Here is a 9,843-nt window from a genome sequence, read left to right as displayed (position 1 = left end):
TTCTTGTTATATCTACGCATGCGTGGCGCATGCGCAGTCTTCATTTTGCCTCCTTGTTAGCTTGCAGGCTTGTTAGATAAAAGTAGCATGTAGATGCAAGCGGAGACCTCAAGCAGCCGCTTTGAGGTGACTTTCCTTTGTCTTAGACGAAATCAAAAGGATCATCGGTGTTAACCGTCACGGCAACATGGATTACTGGGTGAGTTGTATGTTTTTCACCCTTGTTTATGCACATTTAGACGCTGTCACAGGAGTAACCGACAATTGTTACAAGACGCTTCGCGGCTTAGACTTGTTTATCAGCAGTGACGCAAGATATCGACCTGAGACTTTGTTTCCCCTTCTAGGATGCTCTAAGTCCACACTTGGTTTATTTGTGAACTGTGATGTAAAGGTCTTATGTTGCGATTTATGGCCTCTTGCGAAACTGTTGGCGTAAAACACGATGTCAACTGTTGACATGCTCGAAACAATAAGACAACAACAAAAATAGTATTCCCCAGTGCACGCACTTAAAAATCAAATGTAACATCCGGCACAGTATTTATCATTTCCAAAGTTAAAGACTGTCGTTTTCCTTCTGGCCTTTCTCTGTAAAAAGCTGTATACAATGGTTTATTGTGGCAGCCCAAGTTTAAAATTAGTGTTCCTGTTAAACTCGAGACTGCAGGAAGTTTTAAACAAAGCTTTAGTCACGTGATCGATGTTGGGATAGTGTGTTATAGTTGGACAATGAACTCATTGCAATTGACACAAGTACTGCAAAGAAACAAAAATAAAGGAGGAACCAGCTGGATCCTTTGCCTCAAATCTACCGAGAGATACAATTACTTCACAGTATGTAGTATTGTGTCAACCTACTGCGATGATCATGATATCATCTGAATAATATTGTATTAAAACTTTTCACATGTGTATATTCCCATGAGAACAAGGCCTCCCATTCGAGACAACAAAAGATGTCTACTTCTTCTTTGAGAAGGAGTCACAATGAGTAAGACAATACTCACAGTGTTAGGATTTGGTTGCCAAGGCATTGAAATGGAATAGTTCAGTGCAGGGGTGGGTGTCAGACTCATTTTTGTCTTTTTTGGGACACTTGAAAGTTAGGAGTTTCCCAGAAAAAAATGTCTGTGTAAGTCGGCTTTTGAACTTTAAGATAGTGATTAATCTATTTTTTATGACAGAAGAAACTTTTTGTGAAGTAGTTTCCCGTCTTTATTAAGCTGATCTTGCCTAACCTGTCTGTTATCTTTTCAGACAGGTGTAACAACAGCATTTTCCCAATTTACAATAACTGGAATCCATCCCAGGTTTCATTTACTCACTCATTAAGGCTTTCTATAAAGAATATTGTTTTAATATCAAAATTGTACGCACTTGTGGCTAATTTTGTTGCCGCCTTTGACAGGAAAATAATTATTCTATAATGTATAAGTTGTTTAGCTATGCATTATTGTTCACTGCTGAGCTAGTCATGATTTGTTAAGATGTTATCTTTTTGAACCTTAAGCTTTCCTCTATCAGTTAGCAGTGGAAATGGATATATAAGCACACATGCTATCAAACCTATCGTCATAAAATTTCCACATATTGATAAATCAAGTCATATCTGAACTCACTTTTGTTAGTTACAAAAGAATTCATTGACCTAACACATTTGATTCATGGCTGAGGTTGACTTTTAGGATGAGTTGAATTATTTTGACGGGTAGATTTTCAAAGTTTGTGGCACTGGGCGGCAGCATGTTGATTGGCAGGGCGATTTAAGGGGAGGAGCCGCTTCTTATAGAACTATTTCACTTATCTGGAGTAAGACGGGGAACGTGAGCTGCTAGCACTCAGCAAACTGCTGACGTGTATTTTTTTTGTAAGTTTAAAACGTATCCATCTAGAGTCAACAATGTCTACCGATGTAAGTACATCAGCAACCTTTGTTTACTATCCATTACATATTCGCATTTCATACATGCATGCATCACTTGTCAAAGTGCTTTGTATTGGAGCGCGACCTTTTAACGTTTAATGCTTCTGATTATGATAAAGGTACACATGATTACCTTTTTTAATGCTACGGTGTGAATTTACATGGGTTACAATTTCCACAATACTACAAATATTTTGGACAGAGCTTTGAAATGAAGTTGTTTTGTTTTTCTGTTAATCCAGAGTGCCTTGGAGGTGTACAAGGAGATGGTGCTTCTCTACTTGGAAGAAGCCCGGAGGCTGGTAAACGGACATTGCAGGGACTTTGAGCCATGGCAGATCATCGGGGCGACGCTTTTCATCACATTGGCGGCAGTCTGGCTTAAAGGATTCCTTTTCCAGCAAGAGAGTGAGTACAGCATCACATATAATTTTCATACAAATCCCTTAAGAAGCATCATTCTGTCATTGATAAAGATTATTGAAAGTTGCAGTGTTAACAAAGACTTATTTTGTGATGTGATCATGTGTCATAGTCATCTGTCTTGTGGTTGAAAAGTCTTTGTTTTTTTTGGGTTTTAGGTCTCCTTTCCAGAATGAAGAAGCAATGCTTTCGACTCATCAGAAAAATTCCCTTTGTTAGCGGGGCGGTATGTATATTGACTACATTTTTTTTGTTTTTTTTGGATGAGTCATAACTGATGACTATGCAAAAGGGGAGACCTTTGATACACTTGGTGCGCTGGAGATAACATTGACCTATAGTAGTTCTTTTTGGCATTTCCATCTTATAACAAATTCAGGAGAAGCTTTGACAGCACACAATATGTCAGTTTTAATTAGCTTGTGTAGTGAAATATTTTTTTGAGGCCACTCCAAGATGTTTGTTACTGAAGCAATTCTGCTCTAACAGATCCAGAGCCAACTGAACAAGGCTTTAGATGACATGTCAGCCAGTCTGTGCACTCTGAAAAATGGCATGGGCTATACGAAAAAATTACCCTCAAAAGGCCTTTCGCAGAAGCAAGTCCTGGAAAAGATCAGCGAATATCAAACTCTAAGTGAGTTTCCTAAATTTTAACTACTACTAATCCGAAAGAATTGTTTTTCTAAAGAAATAATATGTTAATTGCAGATGAGGTGAAATGGAAGAGCGGCTGTGTTTCGGGCGCCGTTTACTGGGGTGACGACACGCTCACTAATCTTTTAGTGAAGGTTTGCATCAATTAATATTTATTAGCATTTTTTCAGTAAGCAAACATGAAGTAGAAACATGTGATTTGCTTTTTAGGCACCATATTGTTTGTTCTTGTTCTTCTAAATGTTCCCAAATGTTTTTAGGTGTATGGAGATTTTGCATGGAGCAACCCACTTCACCCTGACATTTTTCCTGGCGTGAGAAAGATGGAGGCTGAGGTCGTCAGAATGTCTTGCACACTCTTCAATGGTGGGCCCAACTCGTGTGGAACAGTAAGACAAACTCATTCACATGGACTGATAAACCCAAAGCAGGACTTTGATATTAGGTGACAGTTTATTGCCTTTTCTCTTTAGGTAACTTCAGGAGGAACAGAGAGCATACTGATGGCCTGCAAGGCTTACCGGGACATGGCCTATGAACGTGGGGTCAAATACCCGGAAATGTAAGATTAATTGAAATGTGTCAAGTTGTTATTATTATTGTAGAAACATTTATAATTGGATCCATGGAAATGAACCGCCACCCTCATAATTATAGTTAACATTCTGTTTTGTTCTCCTTTCCGTAGTCTTGCGCCTGTTAGCGTCCATGCAGCCTTTGACAAAGCGGCACATTACTTTGGGATGAAGCTTGTTCACGTTCCTCTTAATAAGTCAACCATGAAAGTTGATGTGAAGGTGCGAAAGAAAACATTTTTTTTTTATTGTTGTGAATTGCATATTGTTTTTTTTTCCACTTTCACAAGGCCATGAAAAGAGCAATTAACAAGAACACGGCCATGCTTGTATGCTCAGCGCCGCAATTTCCACATGGGATTATGGACCCCATTGAAGAAGTCGGCAAGGTCAGAAGCATCCTTGAATTTTGAAACAAAGGGTGTTTTTCTTTAACTTACCCCCTGACCTGTTGTTATCCAGTTGGCTGTGCGCTACAAACTGCCACTGCACGTGGATGCCTGTCTGGGAGGTTTTCTGATCGTCTTCATGGCCAAGGCTGGCTGCCCCCTTGCACCATTCGACTTTAGAGTGAACGGTGTTACCAGCATCTCTGCCGATACACACAAGGTGAGGAGATGTCTCCGGTATTTTGGTTATGTAGTCAGTCATTGGGCCATAAAAACACAGTAATTATCAAACTCAACTTTCATGTTCAGTATGTACGTCAGATGTAATTGTTAGATGATTTGATGTTGACGTTAAGACACCCTATATTGAAAAAATTCAAACATTTAAAAGGACTTTCTGACTGTCCTTGGTGTGCTTTTGAGTAGCATCTAAGAAATTTCATTTTGTTTAATTTAAGATGATTTAATCTGAGAACTGACTATGAAGCATGTTGCCCTTTGAAGCCATTAGTTATCATGTTTTATTTAAATAGACACTCATTTAGAGTCGAAATGATTAAGTTACCTGTGATATAAAATGTTTTTTTTGTTTTTTGTTTAAATGAGTGCAGTCTAATTGTTTTGACATTTCATTTTTCAGTATGGTTACGCACCCAAAGGTTCTTCAGTGGTTCTCTACAGTGATAAAAAGTACCGTCACTATCAGTACTTTGTGGCTCCAGACTGGCAAGGCGGAATATACGCCTCGCCTTCAATCGCGGGCTCCAGGCCCGGAGGAATTGTTGCCGCTTGCTGGGCGACCATGATGCACATGGGCGAGAATGGATATGTCGAAGCCACTCGCAAGATCATCACCGTCGCACGCAAAATTAAAACAGAGTAAGATTTGTGATAATTTGGAAGGAAAATGAAAGGAATTTAAGATTTTTATGAATTTTAAATACTACTTGTGATAAGACATTTAAGTAGTTTTCAGTGGAAAATGCAAAATGCAGGCATTAAGGGGTTAAATGCACCAATCCCATACTGGAAATCCTTAAAAAGATTTTCTTGTTTCCCTTTTGACAGGGTCAGAAAGATGGAAGGCGTATTTGTGTTTGGCAACCCAGAAATTTCAGTAGTGGCCATTGGCTCAAATGATTTTGATATTTTCCGCCTATCCAATGCACTCACGTCAAAGGGCTGGAATCTAAATACACTTCAGTATCCATCCAGGTAAGTCAAAGCCAGCTCATTGCGCCTTCAATGTTAGACTTGCTTGACAATGTCATTTCTTCACAGCATCCACATTTGTTGCACAGTTCTGCACACCCAACCAGGTGTGGTGGAACGTTTTGTTAGCGATGTCAGGGAACAAGTTGCCATCATTATGAAAAAACCCAAAGAGAAAACCACGGGAATGGTAAGACCACAAAATTCATTAATATGGGTAATAGTATTGTCACCATTACCAAATGTAAGCTGCATTAAATCCATGTTTTTAAACCATCTTAAATATTAGAGTAATCAGCCATTTGGAGTAAGAGAGCAAGCGTTTGGTAAATACTTTGTGTCGGTTTTCGCGCAATTTTGGACTTTTGGACATTTATAAGCGGACGTTTGAGCAAATTTGAAAATGACATCATACATAAATCACTATTGCTGACATGTTCTTATTTGTGATTTCTGTTCCTAGGGAGCGATTTATGGCATGGCTCAGTCCATCCCGGATAGATCTATGGTGACGGAGATCTCCCGAGGCTTCCTGGATTGTCTCTACAGCACAGAAGTGCCCAAGTCCAGCACTAACCACATGAACGGTAACGGTAAAGCTCACTGAGGAAAGGATTGGGGTCGGTCGTTCTGAGTTCGCCGCAAACGAGTTCATTACCGAATGGTTGCCTTATCCTGGAAAATGCCTGTAAAGGTTTTTAAAGCACAACTAAACCCCCCTCTCCCCCATACACCCCAAGGCAAATCCCTCAAAGACCGAGCCGCTTAAAAGACATTTGCTATTTAGTTTCATTTTAGTAACATAGCGAATGTTTTGCCGTCATGAGAATCATTTCAAAAAATTTGCCCAAGCGTGTCAGAAAGCCGGAACATTTCACTTTGTCGTTTTCTCAACCGTTGAGGACTCGGTAAAAAAAAACCCACCACTGAAAGCTTGTCGTTGCGTTGAGTTTGTGAATTATACTGCGTGAGGTCACAAATTAGGAAAACTGTTTGTTTTAAGGTTAAAAGCACTGCAATGGACTGATAGGAAGAAAATCGGGTTTGTTTTAAAGCTCCTGATCGTACCACTCTGTTATCTTTCACACTAAAGTCCCCTCTTTTGATAGCACTTCATGTAATTCCTGAAAAACGGATTGATTTCTTGTACTTTTTACTTGTAGACCGTGGGAGAATTATTTCAATGGTGAGAAGGTTTTATATCACTTTTTTTCAGGTAGATGCGCTTGAAATTGGACAGCTAGTGTAACCCAAAGCTTAATACGAATTAACAGGTAGACTACTTGCCTTCACACATAGGATATCTAACTCATTCTAAATCACATTCAAAAGGCAATTATAGTAATTGCAGCAGTTTCTTAAAATTCCAACTAAGCCTGTGACTTCCTTTATAAAGTCACCCATATTTTTAGCATTTCCTATTTCAATCTACCTCACTTATACTTTTACTTTTAGTACAAACTTACGAAACAACCGCTTGCTTTTATTTTTAATAGTTGCGCATTTTAGAAGTAAACACTGTCAGGGTATTTGAGTTATACTCAAAGAAATGCGATCAAATATGATTGAGGCTATTAATTGACCCTTTTTAACCTCCACACTCAAAAAAAACTGTTTTATATGGCATTAGTTCCTTCTTTGTGCAATAACTTTGACTAAACAATGAAATGTTGTCTATTTTTTAATAATAGATGGCAAAATGTAATCGTGTTTCATAATAGCTTATCTATCGGCCAGTGGGTGATTTTTTTTTTTTCTTTTTCTGACTGTTTATCTGTATTTGAATGTTTCTACAAGCCTGAGCTGCACTTCTAATCAGGTTTTTAATGTTGATTCTGATAGTGCCTGCTTCAATACTGATGGCGAACAACACTGCTCCCTATTTTTTGATACAAAGATCTCAAAAGAATGAATATTTACATTCGAATCACACAAGCTTTTCTTTTCAGTTTGGGGGGGAAAAATAGCAGCACTTTTAAGTGACTTACTGTATGCTGTAGTGGATGGTTTTTTTTTTTTAATTATTATTATTTTTTAGAATGTAGCAATAACAAATGTTCACCTCGGTGCCTACAGAGGTTTCCGGTTATACTACTTTTATTTCCTCTTAAGACCCTCAGGATACGCTTCATGCAGGGTGACACAATAGTCAGCAATGCAAATTTAAGACATCTTAATTTATTTACAGAGAGAAAGAAGATTTCTGTCTGGTTAAATAAATGGTTGAGACTATAAAATATGACTCAAAATTTTAGCCAATGTTAAGATTAAGCAGTGTAGTGTTAATAAGGTTCATTGCAGTCTGTAGTGTTCTGTTTTCATTAAAATAAATATGCTGTGATTGTTTTTTTTTTTTTTTTGGGTAAACAAGGAATCAATGAAAAGGTTGGACACAAATATTTTTACTAAAAAAACAGACATTTTGGTGTGAATATGAGAAACAATTGTAATACTGTTTGTCACCAATGTATTATACTAAATCCAGATGTTTTTTCCACCAATACAAGTAATTAGGAGGAAATATTATTTGGGAATTATGTGTTTACCTTGAATATTTTGTTGTTATTGGTCATTCTAGATGTTTACATTTTGGACTTTGCCAGATTTAAATGTGTAGTCAAATATATTTTTGAAAAATGTAGGACAGTAATTGCTAAAAAAGTAACATTTCACAATGAAAATCATAATTGGATTAAGGTACATTGGTGCCCTGATAACTGTAGAATAAAACATTACTATCTTGCAGTCACATTAGAGAGGCTTGATCAATGAAGGTGGCCAAAGTGATGTCTCGTTGAGAGAGCCCCCCACAGTCATGTGTGCTTAGGGTGATCTGCACCTGGGTGGTCACAATTCACAGGAAATTAGTTAGTAAACTTCTGGATTTCAACCATCTACTTTGTAGTCCCCTCTGGAATAAATGATGAAAGTGCATTAAGCAATACAAAATCCGGATTTTATACTTTGTTTGGCACTCTAACTCAGATTCCTGAGGGGATTAACTTTTTGTAACTTAAGCATCAAATAGGTAGAGATTGGCCATACTTTATTGTAAACGTTAAACCATTCAGGATGATGATCCATCTTCTCTGCTTGAAGTGCAACTCTGGACATGAATCCAAAGGCCTGGGTGAGTGAAAACCATATTCATTTTAGTCATCAATACACTTAACATGTTTTTTTTTTTGCAATTTTGAATGAGATGTTTGAAAACCTGGTTGAAATCTTTAAAAATAAACTCTTTGTAGATGGCGTCCCGTCCAACTGCTTCCACCCATTGGGCACTCTGCAACAGCGGGAGAAGGTGATCTCTCTCCTCTTCATTCAAAGTCTGGATTTTTGCTGACTGAAACAAGGGATGAAGCAAATACGGTGGGCAGTTACAGTAACGCAAACTCTGATTGGTTGCTTAGGGATCCCATCCGGAAACAATGAGAAGCTCCATTCTTTGCTTTAAAACAGACTGGTACAAAGGTATGTGGGAGGTTACACAAACATACACACACACCCACCCACCCACTATTCATGCACATGACTTAGAATCACACAACTGACCTTAATTTAGTACCTTGTGACCATTCACTCTTGCTAATTCCTGATTTCTCTATAACATGTTATAATGGAAGGGGGAGTTTAAAAAGCCAACACGTGACTGTCTACGAGACTACAATGACATCAACAGGTATCTTAGCAACAATCTAATCTTCTGATCAGTGGCACAGGCAAACAGACAATAAGCAGACTCAAGCCTCGCCTATTGAATTCATACATGATGTACATATGCAAAAGCATATTGGAGAATACACAATGCAGCCTGTCATTATAATAAACAGCATTAGATCATTGTATTTATACTGTTATTCCAAGTGAAATGATGAATACTAGTAAAAGTACTACCAAAAGACATAGATTAGATGTGGTGTACTCACCATTTTGGCTGAATGGATTTCATACACAGTACTCCAGCTTCTTTTGCTCTGACAGCAACTGCTATGATTCAACACATGAGCTGAGGTCTAGCCCCTCCTTTTAGCTGCCCTAGTAGGAGCCTGAGCAGAATCCTTTCTGTCAACAATGGCTTAATCATAAACCGCCTGCCACTGACCTCCTGTTTAAGGCTATCACAGTGGGAAAATAAGGCCGGGTTTTTGGGAATGGATTTTACATGGGAGCCATCCTCCTTGATGTAGGGATGTGCATGTCAAAGGTCAATGGGCTGCTGCTTAGGAGGATGCCCCGCATCTGTCACAGTGAGCGCTCAGGGAAATGAAGTGCTTAATGGGATGAAACAAAGGGGCGTGTGAGATTGGCTTTAAACACTACTGAATTCCTGAAGGAAAAAAATGCTTGTTTTTACTGAGTAAGCAGTATGAAGGAGTTCAAAAAATGGCCTATGCACACCCCTTTTTCAAGTTCTACCTATTAATTTATTTTTTTATAAATAGGGTCATAGATGTGTATACAGGCGGTGCGGTGGAGTGAGTGGTTAGCGTGTCGGCCTCACAGCTCTGGTGTCCTGGGTTCAAATCCATGTTGGTCTATCTGTGTGGAGTTTGCATGTTCTCCCTGGGCCTGTGTTGTTTTTTTTCTGGCTACTCAACACTAGAAAACTACAACAAAAACTATTTAGATACACATTTTTTTTTCAAACATACTCAAG

At 38.5% G+C, this 9,843-nt stretch overlaps 2 protein-coding genes across 3 annotated transcripts; one reads left to right on the top strand and one right to left on the bottom strand.

The window, feature by feature from the left end:
- Positions 1 to 44: 44 nt before the first annotated feature.
- sgpl1 (sphingosine-1-phosphate lyase 1) lies at positions 45 to 7,524 on the top strand. 2 transcript variants are annotated; one of them, XM_077729008.1, is made up of 14 exons: positions 45 to 199; positions 2,170 to 2,335; positions 2,509 to 2,576; positions 2,840 to 2,987; positions 3,062 to 3,141; positions 3,268 to 3,396; positions 3,481 to 3,569; positions 3,696 to 3,804; positions 3,873 to 3,971; positions 4,045 to 4,191; positions 4,612 to 4,850; positions 5,040 to 5,186; positions 5,253 to 5,373; positions 5,647 to 7,524. In XM_077729008.1, exons 1-14 carry the CDS (start codon positions 188 to 190, stop codon positions 5,788 to 5,790), a joined length of 1,698 nt encoding a protein of 565 aa, XP_077585134.1. In that variant the 5' UTR covers positions 45 to 187; the 3' UTR covers positions 5,791 to 7,524. The 2 variants fall into 2 exon arrangements, with proteins under 2 accessions (XP_077585134.1, XP_077585135.1); XM_077729009.1 differs by lacking the exon at positions 45 to 199 and adding an exon at positions 1,659 to 1,915.
- A 45-nt stretch (positions 7,525 to 7,569) lies between these two features.
- Positions 7,570 to 9,275, bottom strand: pcbd1 (pterin-4 alpha-carbinolamine dehydratase/dimerization cofactor of hepatocyte nuclear factor 1 alpha). The gene is made up of 4 exons (XM_077729010.1): positions 9,113 to 9,275; positions 8,398 to 8,529; positions 8,229 to 8,309; positions 7,570 to 8,022 (listed from the first exon to the last, which is right to left on the bottom strand). Exons 1-4 carry the CDS (start codon positions 9,113 to 9,115, stop codon positions 7,930 to 7,932), a joined length of 309 nt encoding a protein of 102 aa, XP_077585136.1. The 5' UTR covers positions 9,116 to 9,275; the 3' UTR covers positions 7,570 to 7,929.
- Between the last annotated feature and the right edge of the window lie 568 nt (positions 9,276 to 9,843).

The sequence above is a fragment of the Stigmatopora nigra genome, chromosome 12, assembly GCF_051989575.1.
Source record: "Stigmatopora nigra isolate UIUO_SnigA chromosome 12, RoL_Snig_1.1, whole genome shotgun sequence".
NCBI lineage: Eukaryota > Metazoa > Chordata > Actinopteri > Syngnathiformes > Syngnathidae > Stigmatopora > Stigmatopora nigra.
Note: the sequence above shows the minus strand (reverse complement) of the source record. Positions and strands in the feature narration are given on the sequence as shown.

What these genes read in the sequence shown, in the direction of transcription:
- sgpl1 (XM_077729008.1), top strand. An exon ending in TCACTAATCTTTTAGTGAAG is followed by an intron (nt 3,142 to 3,267) that starts GTTTGCATCAAT and finishes AAATGTTTTTAG; the next exon opens with GTGTATGGAGATTTTGCATG. An exon ending in ACACTTCAGTATCCATCCAG is followed by an intron (nt 5,187 to 5,252) that starts GTAAGTCAAAGC and finishes ATTTCTTCACAG; the next exon opens with CATCCACATTTGTTGCACAG.
- pcbd1 (XM_077729010.1), bottom strand. An exon ending in TTTTTAAAGATTTCAACCAG is followed by an intron (nt 8,310 to 8,397) that starts GTTTTCAAACAT and finishes TCACTCACCCAG; the next exon opens with GCCTTTGGATTCATGTCCAG. An exon ending in GGTTTAACGTTTACAATAAA is followed by an intron (nt 8,023 to 8,228) that starts GTATGGCCAATC and finishes GTGACCACCCAG; the next exon opens with GTGCAGATCACCCTAAGCAC.